Source organism: Antechinus flavipes, chromosome 3 (assembly GCF_016432865.1).
Source record: "Antechinus flavipes isolate AdamAnt ecotype Samford, QLD, Australia chromosome 3, AdamAnt_v2, whole genome shotgun sequence".
Lineage (NCBI taxonomy): Eukaryota > Metazoa > Chordata > Mammalia > Dasyuromorphia > Dasyuridae > Antechinus > Antechinus flavipes.
In genome coordinates, this window is record NC_067400.1 from 609,154,545 (window position 1) to 609,174,565 (window position 20,021).

Consider the following 20,021-nt stretch of genomic DNA (forward strand, 5'->3'; position numbering starts at 1 on the left):
CCAATCCCGGCCCATCTCCAGCCTGGGTCTGGATGCAGTTTTAGCCCCGACATCTCACTCAGAATTAAAGAGAAAGATCAGGCAACGAGACCAGTGGGGAGAAGGATAAGCCCATTTTGTTGGAGGATTGCAGAGTCTGGTCCTTCTGTAGAAGACAAGGGGAAATGTTTAATGAATCCACACTGGGACCTTCTGATTTTTTTAACCCTATGAGCCTCTAAAAACCCCATGCTCCTGCTGCCGGGGGACCTATGGGTCAGCCCAGCTTGGAAAGGAAGGCTTTGTCAGAATCCCAGGCCCTGGGGAAATCTGTGGGCCACCAAGAAGTAGGCCATGAGGTTCATCCTGTGCTTTCATAGAAAAAAATCTCTTCTTGGGGCAGCTAGATAATGCAGTGGATAGAGCACCAGCCCTGAAATCAGGAGGACCTGAATTCAAATCCAGCCTCAGATACTTAACACGTCTTGGCTGTGTGATCCTGGGCAAGTCACTTAACCCCAATTGCCTCAGGAAAACAAGAAAAATCTCTTCTTGTAGCACTGACCTCGAGTCATTCCTGCTAAGCTTCTGCAACTAGAGATAGGGACCTGGGGCAGGGGCTGGTGTGGGAGCCTGTCAGAGTGGAAGGGGCCTGAGGACTTGGTGCTCTGCGAAGATCCACCTTTCCTCTTCTTTCCTTCCCTAGGGAATATGCTGTGGATTAATTCTTATTGGTGGCTTGTTACCCTCTGGGGCCTTTATGTTTTCCCATCATATGTAGCCAGGACATTCTGACTTGGTCCACAAATTCCTATTAAATAACAAATGAGAGAATCAGACTGAAAGAGCACAGAAGGTGCTCTCCCTCCTTTTCTCCCTCCCTCCTTCTCTCTTCCCTCCCTCTCTCCCTCTCTCCTTCCCTCCTTCTCTCTCTTTCTGTCTCTCTTTCTCTCTCTCTGTCTCTCTCTCTGACATTGTATTATTTGATGACTGAAAAAAATTGGAGACAAGCCATTTTTAAAAATTCTTCATATTTATTTTCATTTCAAACCTAAGATTCAGACATTTAAAATTGAAAATAATCTTAGCCCCCATCTAAGCCAATGTTTTCCTTCTACTGCACACTCACCTTTCCGACCTATTATTATCCCACCCTTTTTTTTTTAGTTCTTGGAAAACCTGGAAATCATTTCAAAGAAAGGGACCCTGACTCTGAGCATGCTGGGCAAAGGGGTAGCATCCACAATTACCTGCTCCATTGAAGGAGATGTCCTGAATATGGGATATGTTATTGCCAAAGAGAGTGCCACATCGACATTTAAAGTAAGTTAGCTGTCGCTCGATTATTTTGAATTTCCTCTGAATTACAAGCCTTTTTAGGGCCAGTCATAGTCTTATTAGTCTACCTAAGTCTTCAGAAGAATTCCCTCTGAAATGTAAGCCTCTTTAGAGCCAGCCATAGTCTGATTACTCTCTAAATCTTCAGAAGATTCAAGTCCAGAAATCTGAGTTTTTATTGATCCTATCCTTGGAATCTGGACCTATCCCTATCCCTGTGACCAAGCCAAAAAAAAAAAAGCACAAGTCGTCAGTATTCTCAAGAATTTACACCCTGAACCCTAGGATCTTTTTTTTTTTTTAGTTTTTATTTTTATTTTTTAAATAACTTTTTATTGACAGAACCCATGCCAGGGTCATTTTTTACATTATCCCTTGCACTCACTTCTGTTCTGATTTTTTCCCTCCCTCCCTCCACCCCCTCCCCCAGATGACAAGCAGTCCTTTACATGTTGAATAGGTTACAGTATATCCTAGATACAATCTATGTGTGCAGAACTGAACAGTTTTCTTGTGGCACAGGGAGAATTGAATTCAGAAGGTAGAAATAACCTGGGAAGAAAAACAAAAATGCAAGCAGTTTATATTCATCTCCCAGTGTTCTTTCTTTGGGTGTAGCTGCTTCTGTCCATCTTTGATCAATTAAAGCTCTCTTATCGAAGAGATCCACTTCCATCAGAATACATCCTCAAACAGTATCATTGTTGAGGTATATAATGATCTCCTAGTTCTGCTCATTTCACTTAGCATCAGTTCATGTAAGTCTCGCCAGTCCTCTCTGTATTCATCCTGCTGGTCATTCCTTACAGAACAATAATATTCCATAACGTTCATATACCACAATTTACTCAACCATTCTCCAATGGATGGGCATCCTTTCATTTTCCAGCTTCTAGCCACTACAAACAGGGCTGCCACAAACATTTTGGCACATATAGGTCCCTTTCCCTTCTTTAGTATCTCTTTGGGGTATAAGCCCAGTAGAAACACTGCTGGATCAAAGGGTATGCACTAAACCCTAGGATCTTAATGGTTTCTTGGGGGCTTACAGACTCTTTGGAGAGTCTGATGAGCTTATGGGATTCCGTCACACAATAATTTTTTCAATTATTGAATTGAATTATTAGTCTCAAATGTATGAGACATACAATTCTGCTTGCCATCTAGGGGAGCGAGTGAGGGGAAGGAGGGGAAAATCTGAAACACAAGACTATGCACAGGTCAATTTTTAAAAATTATCGGTGCATATGTTTGAAAATGAAAAGCTTTTTTAAAAAGAGACATATACAATTCAAAGGAAACCAATTATATGGAATGTGGTGATCAAAGTATATATTTTTAAAAGGTTATAGATCTTATATGTGATATCCAACAGCAGTTCAATTACTGTTCTAGAGCAAAAAGACAGACAGACAGCTATGTAAGATGACCAGAGAATAATCAGGATGGTAAAATAAAAATAAAAATTAAAAAAGCCAATGCTGGAGTGTTGGATTTCATGCTACGAGCATTAGTTAGAAAGAGGAACTTAGGGGAAGAAAAGAGATCCGGCCTCTGCTATCTGGGATCTTTTCTTGGCCCCTGAAAGTGACAACCTTTTCTTCTTCACCTTTTCATCCTTGAAGACAAACAAATGAGAAATCATTTAGTAAGCTTTCTTTGAAGTAGCTATTTGCTATTATATACAATATAAATAGAAGAAGAAAAAAAGACTATTCTTACTCTCAAGGAAGTTCCACTCTAATTAGAGAAGAGTTGACCCTAAAGACAGATAGCATGATAAGACATAGAAGGCCTAAGGGTTCAGAACCAAGGTGCTGGCAAGGCCCAGAGGTCCTTAAGGTGTGTACCAGGTCAGAGCACAGTCTTTATGGGCCTAGGAGAGGTCATGGCAGAATGGATGCTAAGAACTGGTAATCCTGGGAGATAGCTGGTCATTCCCAGTTCATCCAAGTGGTAGATTCCAACATATTGCTTTTTCTATGATGGGGAGTGAGAAAAGAAAGGAAAGCCCAGAAGAATCTCTTCCTTCTCTACATCATTTATTTTATTTTATTTTATTTTAAATAATATATATTTATACAATAAATAATATAAATTATATATATAATATATAATTAAATAAATAAAATTATTTATTTTAAACATTCATTTCTTTTAAACTTTTTAATTACATAACATTTATTTTAACACCCTTTAAGTGTTGATACTCAGTGATCCTCAAAATAACCATTTCTAGTCAATAATTCAAATTACCAAGTATTTGAATATGTCAAGATAAAAAGGGAAATCTCTACAACTCATGTGTGCACACATACATTTATATATTAACACATGCATACATATATGTATTCATACACATAAACTCAAGGTAATTTGAGGCAGGAAAGACCACCAGCAACTGGTGGAAGACTTTCCCTAGGAGATGGTCCTGAGTCAAACCTCAAAGAAAGCTAAAGATTCTCAAAGACAGAGGAGAGGAGAGGGCAGACATTGTGTGAATGCACAGAAACAGGAGATGCAATTCCAAATTCAGGGTAGCAGTTTGGTTGGAATATAGGAGTATTACACAGGAACAGGAGTAAAAGAATACTAGAAGAAAACAAGAAGGAGAAAGCCAGCTTGGGCAGAGCCTACAATGCCAGATTGGTTTATATTGCATCTGAGAGGCAGTAAGGAGACAATGAAGATTTTTGAAAATGGAAATAACATGTCATACATGTGCCTTAAGCAGTTTATTTTGGCAACTGTATAGGGCAGCTAGGTGGCAAAGTGGGTAGGGTGCCAGACCTGGAGTCAGAAAAAACTGAATTCAAATCTAGCCTCAGGCACTTACCAGCTGTGTGACTGGGCAAGTTACTTCACCCTGTGTACCTTTGTTCTCTCATCTGTAATGACGTAAATGATGTAAAAAATGAGCTCAAAACAAGCAGAACCATTGAACATAGTAATAGCAAGATTGTGTGACAATTAATCATGACAGACTTGGTTTTTCTCAGAGTTCAGTGATCCAAGGCAATCCCAATAAACTTTGAATAGGAAATGCCATGTGCATCCAGAGAACTATGGGGTCTGAATGTAAATCAATACATGTTATGTTCACTTTTTTCTTTTTCTTCTGTTTTTTTTTTTTCTCTTGTGGATTTTCCCTTTTGTTCCCATTTTTCTCTCCCAACATGTTTCATAAAGAAACGTGTATTTAAAAATTATTGTACATGTATAACCTGAAAAAAAGAGAAAACAATGAAAAATCTGTAAAATGAGTTGGAGAAGGAAATGGCAAACCATTCCAATATCTCTGCCAAGAAAATACCAAATGGGGTCACGAGGAGTCAAAGCAGATTAAAAAACGACTGGACGATAATAACATGAGAAAGAAATGTCAAGGGAATTTACTAGAAACAGAAATCAGTTAGGAAGCTATTCCTATAATCCAGGGCAAGGACCTAGAAGCTTCTGGATTAGGATGATAGTCATGGAAATGGAGAGAAGGGATGGCATTTGGGACTTGTTGAGATAATATCAACAGAGCGTGACAACTGGCAAATATGTGAAGAAAGGGTGAGTCTATTGCAAATTTACTGTCTGCACTAAGAAAAGAGAAGCTTGGAGAAGAGTCAAGTGAAATGGGAAATGATGGATCCCACTTTAGGTGGGTTGGGTTTACTAATAACACTTTTAGTGATAAATTTCATTGGTTGTTCAGGCCTGGAGTTCAGGATAGATCAGTCCATAGGTAGGTAGGTAGGATGGAGAGATAGATTAATGGATGGATACATACATACATGGATGGATAGATGGATGGATGAGTGTATAGATGGATAGATGAATAGATAGATGATAGAGAGATAGAGAGATAGATGAATGGATGACTAGATAGAATACATAGATTGATAGATGAATAGATACATTAATTAATGGTTAGATAGATAGGTATCTAGATGGATAGATAGATAGATAGATGGATGACTAGATAGAAGAATACATAGATTGATAGATGGATAGATACATTGATAGATTAATGGATAGACGTATAGATAGATAGATAGATAGATAGATAGATAGATGATAGGTGGATGGATGAATAGATGATTAGAAGAAGACATAGATTGGTAGATGGATAGATAGATAACATTGATAGATTAATGAATGAATGGATGAATGGATGAATGGTTAGATAGACGGATGGATAGATGAATGGCTGAATAGATAAAATACATAGATCGATAGATGGATAAATACATACACACATACATATGTACATAATGCATACATAAATACATAGAGTTTGGGAGTCATCTACAAAGAAATAGTAAGAACAGATTATATCACTAAGGAATGAGAAGATGCAGTAGCTGTGTAAAATTTTTGAACTGTTTCATGCATTTAAACATCTCTAGCCTATAAGCATTTCAAAAATAGGTATGTCATAATACACATTTGGTGCTCACTAAGTATCTGAATGAATAATGCTGGAAGTAGTCCTTCCAGGGAGAGCTTTAGCCCAGCATTTTAAGCTGTCCTATTTTATTCTCTAACATAAAGATGACCTTGCAGCATGCATCTGACCCCGCTAGATTTTTGATCTGTAGATATTGGTTGCTTTGATCAAAAGGAAGGAGAATTTGTGGGTAAGAGGGGAGGGATAGTGGGAGAAACAATAAGACTGAAATATTTTTAGACAATAGTCTATCCAAGATTGCGTGGAATCAGATATGGCTGGCACAGCAGCTTTAGTCTGCTAAAAATAAGTAAATAAACTTATAAAATCATTCACAAATGTTACCTAGACATTGCTCCCTGCCTCCTGCTTCTCCACTGGACCAGCCAGAGGAAGAGGGATTCTCCCAGTTGCTCCTTCTGCCCTGAGAGTCATTTAGAGATGATGGGTGGTTATTCTGGGGGGCTTCTGCCCTACTATGTGATCTAGACATGTGGAAAAATCAAATCTAACTTCTGTTTTCTTAAAGCTTCAGAATAGCTCGACGCTCCCTATCAAATATTCCATTGTTCTGGACAGCCTCTCCCTCATGAGAAATAAGGAGCATATGCAGATGCCGGGTTTCATCGCTAATGAGAAAAGAAGGAACAATATCATTGGTAAATATTGACTCAAGTCAAGAGCACTCCATCTCCTTAAGAGCCATTTGCTTCCAGAAAGGGAAAGTTTGGATCAATTTGGAAGTCCTGCCTGGTAGGATAGTGGGGAGGAGTAGTAGAAATGAGCCCTTGATCAGAGTGAATAAATGTGGCTTCTAGGCCAGGCCTTGACTCCAACTGGACTTATAATCTTGGGCAAACCCATTCTCCTTTCAGCATCTTCTGTTCTTCTGAAAGAGGAAGGTCTAAGATTCTGTCTCTGCTCTGAGGCAGTCTAGTTTAGTCTAGTCTAAAGTAGTAAAAATTAGTTATCATCTAGGAGACTTTGGTCAACTCTACCACTTACTACCTGCAAGATCTTAGGTGAATCATGGTAACCCATAGGTGAACTGGGACTCAGTTGCTCCCTCTGAAAAATAAAAAGGGCTTGTTTGGACTAGATACCTTCTAGCTCTCTAGTGCAAAAGCTATGATTCTCTGAGAAGTTTAAAGTTGGACAGGAATTGTTTCCTCTACTATGATTTTATTATGATGAAAGATGAATAAATCAATTGTATTCCCTAAGAACAAAAATAGACATTTTCTCTCATGGAACTAGAAATGGGGAGCAAACACTCCTAGCAACTGAGCCATCACAGTTGATAAACTGAAAAGAAATCCCAAGATGCAGTAGGGGGAAAACTAATGTGTTGAACCTGTTAGATGACTTCTATCTAGGGGAGGAGGTGGGAGAAAGGAGGGAGAAAATTTGGAACCCAAGGTTTTGCAAGGGTGAATGCTGACAACTATCTTTGCATGTATTATGAAAATAAAAAGTTATTATTTTAAAAAATGATAATGTGTTTAACCTATTGGATTACTTGCTGTCTATAAGAGGGGATGAGGGAAGGAAGGGAGAAAATTTGGAACTCAAGACTTTGCAAGGATGAATGTTGAAAACTATCTTTTCATGTTTGAAAATAAAAAACTATTATTTTAAAAATTAGTAATGATGAGGGGATAGTAGGGAGAGGAAAAGAAAAGGGGCATTTCCTCTGAGCGGGTTTCATGTGGACGCTTTGATGCGATTCCCCTGTCCCCGCAGGTACCCAGAACTACAACGGCCATTGTGTGTTCAGCGTGTCCCCAATAGATGGAATCATCGAAGCGGGCAAGACTCAGGACTTCACCTTGACCTTCAGCCCGGACCACGAGAGCCTTTACTATTCTGACAGGATGCAGGTGGTGCTGTTCAATAAGGTACCTCTGCCAGGGCAGCCTCCTGCCCGGCAGGCTCGGCGGCAGCCCTGCTGTTTCCCAGATGGCTCCCCTGGTGCCCCAAGGGCAGCTAAGAAAGTGGAAACCAAAGGAAAGCAGGGTCCCCGAGCTCCCTCCTTGCTTCCTCCACAGGGCATCGTCCTTGCTCACTAGGTCAGGGCCTTGGCCACTGGGTCAGTCGGATGGTGTGGCTAATTGTAACTAATTAGTGCCATGGACAGAGCAGGAAAAGCTGGGTTCAAAGGCTATTTCAGGCGCTTTGGAGCTGGGGTTCAGCTCGTCTCCTCAGCTGTAAAGTGGGGTTTAGAATGGCACCTACTTCACAGGGCTACCCAGTAAGATCCCATCTGCAATGAGATTTGTCAGCCTCCAGGTGATATATAACATCTGGCCTCCCTGCAGACCCTTGGAGGCCCTGCTTGTCTGAACTCCAGAGGATGCCAACCCCCAAGAACAGAATCCTAAGCCCCCGGCACTGGGGCTAGGAGAAGCCCTGAGATTCCCCAAGTTCCCAGACTCGGCCCCCAGCACCCCTCTTCCCCTTCCCCAGTGGAGAGCCAGCCTCACCTGGGTTTTGGAGCCCTCTCCCCCTCCTCATCCCAGGGCAGCAATGGCACCTTCTGGACCTTTAAGGGATGCTACCCTTAGTCAACCCCTCCTTTTATTTCCCTGGCTCCCCTCCTTCCCCCATCTCTCAGACCCATCATCCTTGATTCCCTTGGGGCCTCTGAAGGTTTCCCTGTTGACCCCCCAGATTTGGCTCTCTTTGGGGGCACACAGTGGCCAGATTGCTTTCCCACAGTAGAGAGAGTATCCGTGAATCTCTGCTCCCCGACTTGGGCCAGGGGGCCTCTCCCGGGGGGACGGCCCAGTCCTGCCAGGTGGGCTGGCACCAGGACCCCTTTGACTAGGGAGGGTGGGAGAATTGAGACGGGGCTCCTCAGTGAGAGGCCCCTGCCCTTTATCTTATCCCAGAGAATCTCCCATCAGATCCTCTTGAAAGGGGCTGCACGGGAGCACATGATGTTTGTGGAAGGAGGGGACCCCCTGGATGTGGACGTGGAGTCCCTGGCCGTAATCCCCTTGGTGCCTGAGGAGGAAAAAAGGGAAGGTGAGTGGCTGGGCAGGGACTGGGCCTCTGGGCGCCCGTGGGAGGGCCTCTTCCAGACGGCAGCAGGCTCTGAGAGCCAGGGAGGACATCCTCCCAGTCCTCCACCTTTCCCTCCTCCCCAGCCTGTCCCAGGCCCTTGGAAGTCTAGGAGCCAGGCCCGTCCCCCACTCTGCCGGTAGCAGGAAATAATGTGCCCTGGTAAACACTTTGAAACCGCCAAGGCGGCCTCAGGTTTCCTGCTCTCTGAAAGAGCTGGCACTGCCCGGCTGCCCTCCCCCTGCCAGGTGGAAGGAGTCCCTGCCCCTTTCCCAGGCTTCTGATCTAGGGGTCCCACCCCCCCTCCATCCCCATCGATCTCCCCACTGCCCAACAGGCAGGGGCTGGGGACGCCCCTCCATGCCCTTGGTGAAGGAGAATCCAGGGGACAGGTCACTGTGTCTCCTGCAGATACAGAAGAGATGAAGGCACTTATCCTGACCTTTGAGTACATCCAGCAGGACACTGCACCCACCCCGGCCACCCGGGAACTGCAAGTGGGCTGCATCCGCACCACCCAGCCCACTCAGAAAAAGGTAAGGGCCCCCAGAGCTCCCAGGGTCCCCCAAAGCTCCCTGGCTCCCAAGGTCCCCCAAAGCTCCCTGGCTCCCAGGGCTCCCCAGAGATCCCCGGCTCCCAGGGTCCCCCAGAGATCCCTGGCTCCCAAGGTCCTCCAGAGCTCCCCGCCTCCCAGGGCCCCCTCAGAGATCCCCGGCTCCCAGGGCCCCCCCAGAGATCCCCGGCTCCCAGGGTCCCCCAGAGCTCCCCAGCTCCCCGGCTCCCCGGCTCCCAGGGTCCCCCAGAGATCCCCGGCTCCCAGGGCCCTCCCAGAGCTCCCCACCTCCCAGGGTCCTCCAGAGCTCCCCGGCTCCCTGGGTCCCCCAGAGCTCCCCAGCTCCCCGGCTCCCTGGGTCCCCCAGAGCTCCCCAGCTCCCCGGCTCCCTGGCTCCCAGGGTCCCCCAGAGATCCCCGGCTCCCAGGGCCCTCCCAGAGCTCCCCACCTCCCAGGGTCCTCCAGAGCTCCCCGGCTCCCAGGGTCCCCTTTCCCCACCAGGCCTTCCAGAAGGAATAAGATTTTAAGAAGTGACAGATTCCCTGAAGAAATTCTAGGATGTCCCCCACTCCCAAGGATGGTCTGCACAGACCCCTTCTCCGGCATGTTGCCTACATTCATAACTGAAGAAAATAATCATTTTAAGTGGGTGAGAATATACGTCTCCCCTTCCCTCCGGAAGGTTCACAGACTCCGGTTAAGAGCCCCGATTCTATAGGTTTTTACCCTAAACTGCCACAAGTTTTGGACAAAGGAGACCCCCAACACACACTCACTCACACACTCTCACTCACACACACTCACACACACTCTCACTCACACACACACTCACACACTCACACACACTCACACACACACACTCACACACACACTCACACACACACACTCACACACACTCACACACACACACACTCTCACTCACACACACACTCACACACTCACACACACACACACACTCTCACTCACACACACACTCACACACACACACACTCACACACACTCACACACACACACTCACACACACACTCACACACACTCACACACACACTCACACACACACACACTCTCACTCACACACACACTCACACACACACACACTCACACACACTCACTCACACACTCTCACTCACACACACTCACACACACACACACACACACACACTCACTCACACACACTCACACACACACACTCACACACACACTCACACACACACACTCACACTCACACACACTCACACACACTCTCACTCACACACACACTCACACACTCACACACACACACACTCTCACTCACACACACACTCACACACACACACACTCACACACACTCACACACACACACTCACACACACTCACACACACTCACACACACACTCTCACTCACACACAGCTCCCCTGTGAAGGCCGCTTGGCTCTTGGCTTGGTTCCTTCCCAAGACAGCCACGCTCCCACTCCCTGAGCAGGACTTGTGTCCTCGGGATGGCCCTCGGCACCCATTCTCCTTCCCCTCAGCTCAGGGGCCGTCTTTCTGTGAGACCTTCCTGGATAACCGGCCCCCATGGTAGTGCTCCCTCCTTCCATGCCAGTGCTCTCTCCGTGATAATGTTCTTCCCCATAGTGATGCTCTCTCCTTGCATGTAGTGCTCCTTCCCCATGGTAATGCTCCTTTCTTTCAGATAGTGCTCCCTTCTTCAAGGTAGTGTTCCCTCACTTCAGGCAGTACTCCCTTCTTCCATTTGATGCTCCCTCCCTGTGGTGGTGCTCCCTCCCTGTAGTGGTGCTCCCTCCCTGTGGTGGTGCTCCCTCCCTGTAGTGGTGCTCCCTCCCTGTGGTGGTGCTCCCACCCCATGGTAATGTTCCTCCTTCCAGGTAGTCCTCCATCCCCCCACCCAGTGCTCCCTCCTTCCACATCCGTGCTACCTTCTCCGAGTAGTGCTCCCTCCCCTTTCTTGGAGCCCGTGGCTTGGGCCCTCGCACTCTCCAGGCCTGTGCTCTGTCTCACTCTGCCGAAGCCTAAACCTCCAGAGGGCAGAGACTGTCCCGGCTGTGACCTTGTGTCCCCAGGCCCTGGGCCTTGTGGGGGGCAGGAGCTCAGTGATCATGGATGGAACAGAACTAGGCTCACCCATGGAAACTCCTGAACATTAAAGAGGAAGGGGCTACAAGAACGGGTGGAGGGAGGGGAGGGCAAACCAGTCTTCAAGGGCTCCAGGGATTTACTCTATTGGACTCGTGAGGAAAACAGCAGCTGCCCCCATGGAAAAAAAATGTCCAAGCCCCTTTTCCAGAACTACAGGATGGGGGGCAGCAATGGGGAGTTACAGTGCTGCCCTGGGGACCAGGCCGACCCCTGGGGCCCGGGGACCAACCTCTGGCACAAGAGCCAATCTCGGGGGCCCGGGGGCCGACCCTGGGGGTAAGGTCCGACCCCTGGGCACTGAGAGGCCAACCCCTGGGGACCAGGCTGACCCTGGGTCTAAGGAACGACGATTCCTTCGAGATGAGACTTCTCCTTGCTTCTCCAGAACATCGAGTTCAGCATGGAAAACATCCAGCTGCTTCAGCAGAAGGGCTTCACGGTGGAGCCCTACAAAGGAACCGTGGATCGCGGCCAGACCAAGACCATCACCGTGTCCTGGGTGCCCACGGCCGATTTTGACGTATGTCTAAGCTGCTTCCAGGGCTGGGTTCCTTTCATTCCGAAGCACGTCGTACCCAGAAGGGGTTTCTATATTTATCCATGAGCCAGTTCGGGCAGCTCCCCTGCTTTCCTTCCCTCCTCCCTCCCCTTCTTTTTTCTTCTCTCCTTCCTTTCCCTCAGGTCCCCACCCCTCTCTTCTCTTTCCTCCTCCCACTCCCTTTCTTCTCTCCTCCCTGCAACCCTTCTTTTTTCTCTCTCCCCTCCTTTCCTTTTCCCCTGCTTTCCCCTTCTTTGCTCTTCTCCCTCCTTGCCCTCTTTCCATTCTCCCTACTTCTCCTTCCTTTTTTCCTTCTTCTCTATCCTCTCCTCCGCTCCTCTCGTCCCCTCTCCTATTTCCTTCCTCCTTTCCTTCCCAATTTCTTCCTCTTCTCCATTCCTTTTCCTCTCCTCCCTCCCCGTTTTCTTTCCTCCTTTTTCTCCCAGCTTCTGGAGGCTCCTTGCCTCAGCCGGCCAGACCTAAAGCGGCCTTTGCCCCATTTGAACTCAGTTCAGAGTGTAAGCACATCCTCCTTTCAGACACAAAAGATCCACGTAACTGGCCCAGAGGTGAGCGGCTGCACCGGGTGGTCATTGTCCGAGAGCCGAGCCAAGGCCATGTTCAGGGAGCATCCGGCCCGGCCCAGAGCACCCCTCACTGACACCCAGGCGGGGCAGGAGGAGAATTCCCTGTGCTGCATCCAGCCAAGGACAAGGAGCCTGTAACCCCACAACACAGGCTGAAGCAGTTGAAAGGGAAATCCCCAAGGGAGGGGAGTCGGCCAGAATCCAGGAGCCAAATCCCAGCCTCACTACTCACTTCCTATGTGACCTGTCCGGTTCTGGCCCTCAGTTTCCTAATCTGCAAAATCTGAGGGTTGGACTCAATAGTCTACAAGCCATTAGCTTTAATTCCAGAACTTGCATCTAATAACAAAATAATAATGATTATTATTATTACTAATAAACACCACATTTCTTTAAACTTTAAGGTTCAGAAAATACTTTTTTCACAGCTACCCTTTAAGGTTAAGCCATCTTTCAATTCCCCATCTTTCTGATAAAGAAACTGAGACTCAGATTAAGTTAATTAAGGCTCACATCCAGATTAGCATGTAAATATTTATATATTATTCATCATATTAAATATTATTTAATTAATAATTTAATATGAATAGTAAATATATGTTATATATTATATAAATATTATGATTTGCTTTAAACTATAGGTTCCGAGGGATAGTGTTTGTATCAGACTTACCTTCCTAATTCTGCTCATCAGGCTATAAGTACCTGAGCATGTCCCAGTTGATGGGATCCTCTTAGCCCATGTAGGAGGACCTGAGTAAAGATCCAGGTGATCCGTCCCGCTTTGGGAATGCTCTCGTACCGAACCACGGAGGCCAGGCTTTGATTCCGGGATGTCAGAATCTGTGTCCCTCTGGAGAAAAGGATTGGGAAGGAACAGGGGGAAGGACAGGTTTTTTTTTTTTTTTTTTTTAAAGTCTCTGCCTATGCATAGGCTGAAAATGGCTTTTCCATTGCACTTCTTAGTCCAGATTCTGAATTATTAGAAGAATATCCTTTGGTGCCCCCGGCCCAGCTGCTGCGTTCCCTGGAGCTGAAGCCCAAACTTAGATCTTCTTACTGCCTTTATTGCAGCCCGACAAGCCACTGGTGCTCACCACCTTCCTGACGCTCCGGGGAGATGTGAGGGAGATCTACAGGATCGTCTTCATCGTCCATGTGATATCAGAGTCGGTTCTGGATGATTCGCTCAAGTAGGAATACTGTTGATGATTCCCCCCAAGGTCATCGGCGTGAGCCTGGGGATTAGGACCCCAGAAGTATACTCAGAGGAGCTCTGAACCTGTCCTGGCTGGACTGAGTCGCCCCATCGGAGTCTTTCCCACAATCAGTTATTGTGACAAATGCAGCCTCAGAGGCTCCCAGGAGGACACTGTCCCTAGAGCAGGAGCTGCTGATCAGAAAAAGCAATTCAGTCCAGCCCCACCATTGTCCAGCCCCACCATTATCCTGCCCCCCGCCCCCCCCCTCCCCGAGGTCTTTGCTATAGAGATCAGAGCCTTCATTAAAAAAATAAAATAAAATAGCCACAGATTTTCTCATGATTTGATGTGTCCTTCTGTGTTGGAGCTTTGGGCAGCACTGGGGAGAGGGAGAGCCCAGAACTCAAGACTGGGCATCCAGCTGTCCGGCAGGGTTTCTGGAAGTTTGGTCTTAGTAGAGTGGCTAGATAATTCCCACTGAGCAGACCCCTCCCACCCCAGGCATTGCCCCCCTTCCCAAAGGGGCAACCTCAAGGACACCCAAAGCTGCCACTGGATCAATGGTCAAGGAAACCAATTACCCCCAGGTGCAATGAACAAATTAGGTGAAATAGCAATAAATGAATAATCCAGAGCCCAGAAGAAGAGGGACCAAAACCACCACTGGACCTACCTCACCAGTCCCTGGGCCAGGGATGCCTGCAGAGATAGGATGCTGAGGGAGAAATGGGGCAGCTGAATGGCTAAGTGGTTGACTAGAGTCAAAAAGACCTGTATTCAAATCCAGTCTCAGACAGTAGCTGGATGACACTGGCTGCCTCAGTTTCCTCATCTGTAAAACGATCTGGAGAAGGAAATGGCGGCTCTAAAAACCCAAATGGAGTCATGAAGAGATGGACACGATGCAAAGTCAGTAAGAAAGAAATATTTGAGAGTTGGGAACTCGGGCTTTATGGGGCAAGCAACAAGCATTTAATAAGCATTCAAATCCAACTTCCACACAGCTGTCCCAAGTCTGACCGGCTCACACCCCCAGTTCCTCACTCAATAAACTCCCATGGCTCCCCATCACCTCTAGGATCAAACAGAAAATCCTTGGACTTTTAAAGCCCCTCACAACCAGGCTGAATAATTATTCCGAACGTCTCGTGACTCCAAGGCTGTCACTGTCCCTGAATTTTTGCCCTCCTCCTCTCTGCCTTTTTAACATCAGTGCCTTCCCTGGAGACGCCTTCCCATTTGTCTTGCTTGCTTGGATCTTTCTCCGTAATTACTCAGTCTTACCTGACTCTCCATGGCAGCAGAGATCCGAGAACCAACCCATTTTACAGATGAGGACCTGAGATCAATAGGGTCACCAGGGAGGAAGTGTCTGAGATCAAATTTGCATCAGAAAGGACTCCAAGCCCAGCTCTCTACCCACTGCCCCGCCTGGCTGATGGATAGCAGGATGTTTAATTAAATGCTAGTTGACCGATTTGCCACTAGAGGCTGCTAGGAGGCTAGAGCCGAATTTGGAGTCACACCCGAATTCAAATCCTGCCTCAGAACCCTGCATGTGAGTCTCTGGAGGTCCACCAGCAAGCATTAAACCTACTAAGCATTGTTACTTAACCTCTCTCAGCCTCAGTTTTTCCATCTGTAAAATGGGAATAATAAAAGCATCAACCTCCCAGGGAGGTTGTGAAGATCAAATGAGACAAAATTTACAAAACAGGATCCCTGCCCTCAAGGGACATTCTAAGGCTGGGAGACAACATGAAAAGAACTTGATAGGGACAAGAAGTCCCTGTGAAAACAGACTCAGTTTTACAATGATGTAGGGGTTATGCAACAAGAGAACTGTTCGGTTCTGCAAACATATATTGTATCTAGGATATACTGCAACATATCCAACATATAAAGGACTGCTTGCCATCTAGGGGAGGGGGTGGAGGGAGGAAGGGAAAAAAAATTGGAACAGAAACGAGTGTCAATATAAAGTAATTATTAAATAAAAATTTAAAAAAAAAAAAAAAAAAAAACAATGATGTAGGGGTGAGCTTTGTGGGTCATCCCTGGGCTCCCTCCAGCAGAAACCCCAGCCCAAGCAGCCCTCAGGAGCGCCCTGCGCCACTCGGGGGAGCTCCACCTCAGAGCTGTGGGCTTCCTGAACTGGACTTTCCTGGACTGGGCCCTAGGCCCACCCCAAGCAGCCATCCTGCACTCCCGTCGGGAGCACCCTGCGCCACTCCCCTTACTCCACCCCAGGGCTGCAACTCCACCTAGCCCCACCTCGGAGCAAAGGGAGATCAGATTACCAACAGCTAGGGCCCAACCCCGGAAAAACACACAAACACTTATCTCCAGCTTCCAGAGCATCGTCACCGGACAGATACCTGGCTATGAAACTGTTTAATTTTCCATTGGGTAGGAAAAGTCCTCCAGCTAGATTGGCTTGGAATGTGAGCCTCTCCCCGCTCCCCCTGACATCAGCCCAGCACCCACGGCTGTTTCCAGGGCCTCGAGGATCTTCCTAAATTCTTTTTAATGATATCAGGAGCCCCCAGGATCCAGAAGTCCCATCTCTCCCTTTTATTCGCTCTGTAACCTGAGGGCAGGGCTGCATTTTTTGTCAGTCCCTAAAACAGTGATTTTCACAAGCAAATGGCTGCCCTGCAGAAGTCCCAGAGTGCTGACGTGGGCCCACACTAGTGATGAGTGGCCCCTGAGGGATGCAGGGAACCCAGGAAGGAGGGAGGTGGCTTTGTCCAGTACGAGCCTGTAGCCTGCAGGCTCCAATTGGGGGGCACCTTAAGCCAACCTGAGGCAGAAAGTAATGAGCTCCATTCCTTCTTAGAGGTGGAACTTTGGTGCTGGTGAAAGCACTCCGCATCTGGAGTGACAGGAGCCTTCCATTTGAACCCTGGCTCTGCCATGTACTAGCTGTGTCACATGGGGCAAGTCTTCCTCATGCTGGGAAAACCAACCGAACAGCCTCCGATATGAAAAAGCCTTGTGAGGGTTTGGGGAGGAAGCCTTAGATTTCCTAAGTATGGAGGCAAGAGACCCTGGCCTTACAACCTGGCTTTGGGAATCCCCCTTTTTGACCTTTAAATCAGCATTAATAATCCCTAGGATTAAAATTTTTTAAAAAATAATCCCTAGGATTTTGAGCCAATCAATCCCATCCCCTTTATTTATGAATGGGGAAACTGAGACCCAGAGAAGTGATGTGCAGGGTCACATCAGCTGAAAGCAGGACTCTGTTCATTGTAGCACATGGTACCCAGAAAAAATCGCTAGTTGTCTTTATGGGCTCTGGCTTCCCCTTTCATCTAAAGGAAACCAGAAGCTTCAAGGCTGCCCGGGCTCCAGGAAGCTCTCCGACTCTCTCCTGGGGAGCTTTCCCCACCCAATCCCTCTCCCTCCCTCTCCGGTCTCAAGGTGCAACCTGAACCTGAAGGGTTAGTTGCAGAAGGGAGTTCCTAAGAAAAGCTTCCCCAGGTGCTGAGGCCCCGTGAATAGGCATTCTGTCCAGGGTTCGGCTTACACAGGTCACACACTCTGTATAACGGTGCCCCCAGAAGCAAAGTCACACCCAGGGCCTTCACCCTACCTGGACAGATGGGGGTGAGAGGGGACCATGGACCAGAATGCATCTGCAGGAGCCTGGGATCTCCCAGGTGTGATGTATGTCCGGAAAAGCCTTTCCCGGAGTTGACAGACCTGGAGAGACTTGAAGAATCTCCTGAGTTTGGGGGAGCCTGGGGCGCTTGGCCCCCAGAAGCCTGGCCTTCTGGTACTTTAAATCTTGGCATCCTAGCAGAAACTCCCCCAAAGTACTTTAATAATAAGGACTTTTACTGAAAGTCTGTTAAATTGATCCTGCCTTTGTGACCTCAGCCTTACTGTAAATCAGTAAAATGAGGGGGTTGGACGGGGGGCCTTCAGAGGTCTCTTCCAACACTAAATCTGTGATCCTGAGGCAAAGAGGGCTCCAGCTGGTGCACTAGGGGAAGATATTTCCCTCTGTGTGGCAATATGTTTTAACAACCATCTCTCCGGGGTCAGGGGAAAGGTGGGAGGGACAGTGTGCTCGGGATACACTCTTAGGTTTAGTGGGCAATATTAACATTTTCTCCATCGCGTTCTTAAACAACAAATCAGGTCCCAGTAAATAATTAGGACCAGAGAGAAACAAGGAACTTTGGGGGGAAATTAGAGAGAGAGAGAGAGAGAGAGAGAGAGAGAGAGAGAGAGCACTTTCAAGGGACTGCAAGTGCGTTAGTCTGGATAAAACTCAGTACTAAAAGGGAAGTAATTGTGTAACAAACCTGGGAAAGTATCCTAGAGTCAGACTTTAAAAGCCAATGGGAGAAAATGGGTTTTGAATCTAAGGGTATGAGGGAGCCACTGAATTTTCTTGAGCAGAGGAGTCATCGTCACACACCCCAGAGTCTGGTCACCTCCTACATCTCAGCATTAAGTATGCTCCATGATTCTGAATTTTAGATATCCTCCTGTCCCATCTGGAGCCCTCTATCTCGCCCTTCCTAACCTACTCATCCTTCCCACCATCCCACCAATGGGTCACCCTAACTTTGACCACACTTGATTCCCTTCGCAGGCCTGACCCTATCGTTGACCAGTTCAGTGATACGCCTTCTCTTCTGAGTTGCTTTTCCTTTCCTCCTGTTGACAACCAAATTTTGCCAAAGCCCCGCTCTGGGCTCCCCTTACCCACTGTTCTCTCTGGCTTCTTTTGCGTGCTGCTGGAACTCTCAGAAAGGCACACTGCTCGGTCCAATGCAAAACCGAAACTTTTGCCCACCCCAAATTTATGTGCTCTCCTCTCAACTGAGCTCTGGCCACTGCAGGACAGAGCAATCCTTGGAGTCTTCCGAGCAGGAAGCTCAACCTTGGAGAGAAAACACTGAATTTAAGGAAAAAACTCGGGTTCAAATCTTGCCTTAGAAACACCTGAGCAAATTGCTTCTCAGACTCGGTTTCTTTATCTGTAAAAAAAGAAGAAGAGATGAACCCAAAATATAGAACACACTTTTAAGTTTAATCTACGCTGTTAACTTTCTGAAGTCTGAACACTCAAAACAATAAATCAAATCCTGAATTGGAGCTAGCTGGGACGGTGGATAAAGTGGAAAGAATCCACCACAATTCCCTATTGTGCGCGCACACACACACACACACACACACACAGCTTTGTTTTCTTTTGTTTTGTTTTTCATTTCTATGTATTTCCAGCACTTAACAGCGCCTGGTTCATAGTAGGTGCTTCATAAATGTTTTTTGACGACCAAAAATCCCTAGGTTATTCCCCACTCCCAGCTCCTTTGTTCCAGGCTTCTAGAAGCCTTTCTTCTTGCCAAGGCTATACAAACACTTCCTTCCCTTGGATGATGATTGATCTAATGCCTCTGGGAGCTTAACTCAGTGTACCATCCCCTCTCTTACCTCCTTAATCTCTCCCTAACCCCCGGCTCCTTTCCCAATCCCCAGTTATGTTAGAGAGCTATCCCATGGGGATAGCCTGGGTTTTCATTGCTCTCAATGGAGCCCTTCTCATAGAAGCGACATGGTACATTGGCAAGTTTGATGAATTCAAGTTCAAACCCCCAAGTCTGTCACTAACTTTGTGACCTTGAATAAGACCCTTTTAGACCTCAGTTTCCTCCTCTGTCAAATGAGGCAGTCCAACTAAGCTGCCTCTGAGGTCTCTAATCCCAGAGCTCAAATCCTTCTAATATTGAGTCTATTCCGTGGCTACTGCACCCAGGGGTGCGCGAATTAGTGTTGAAAGTCTTAGTTGGCACAGTGCCTAGCAGAGATTAAGCCTTTGTTGACTGACTGACGTGGCAACTTGAGGCAACACAGTACTCTCTGAGTGTTCTTCCCCCAAGAACTCTGAAAGTTCTTTCCCCAGGAAAAGGGGAGGAGGAGGAAGAGGAAAAGAAAGAGAGAAAAGGAAGAGGAAGAAAGATGGAGGTAGTGGATGAAAGGAGGAAGGGAAGAAGAGAAAAAAGAGGAGGAAAGGGGAAAGAAAAGGAAGAGAAAAGGAAGAGGAGGAAAGGAGGAAGAAGAGGAGCAAAGGAGGAGGAGAAGGAAGAGGAGGAGTCTTCAACAAAGCCTCATCATCAGAAAAAGCTATTCATACCATGGAAAATGGTCCAACCCATACAG

The 20,021-nt window shown here is 47.0% G+C and overlaps 1 protein-coding gene across 1 annotated transcript in view; it reads left to right on the forward strand.

Annotated features, from left to right (window-relative positions):
* Window positions 1-14,183, forward strand: part of CFAP74 (cilia and flagella associated protein 74) — a 132,863-nt gene extending 118,680 nt beyond the window's left edge. Inside the window, exons 33-39 of the mRNA XM_051988786.1 lie at window positions 1,147-1,302; window positions 6,288-6,417; window positions 7,502-7,656; window positions 8,650-8,785; window positions 9,233-9,357; window positions 11,900-12,034; window positions 13,714-14,183. Of these exons, the coding sequence (XP_051844746.1) occupies window positions 1,147-1,302; window positions 6,288-6,417; window positions 7,502-7,656; window positions 8,650-8,785; window positions 9,233-9,357; window positions 11,900-12,034; window positions 13,714-13,836 (960 nt within the window). The 3' untranslated portion in view covers window positions 13,837-14,183. The remainder of the gene's footprint in view (window positions 1-1,146; window positions 1,303-6,287; window positions 6,418-7,501; window positions 7,657-8,649; window positions 8,786-9,232; window positions 9,358-11,899; window positions 12,035-13,713) is intronic.
* Window positions 14,184-20,021: the final 5,838 nt, after the last annotated feature.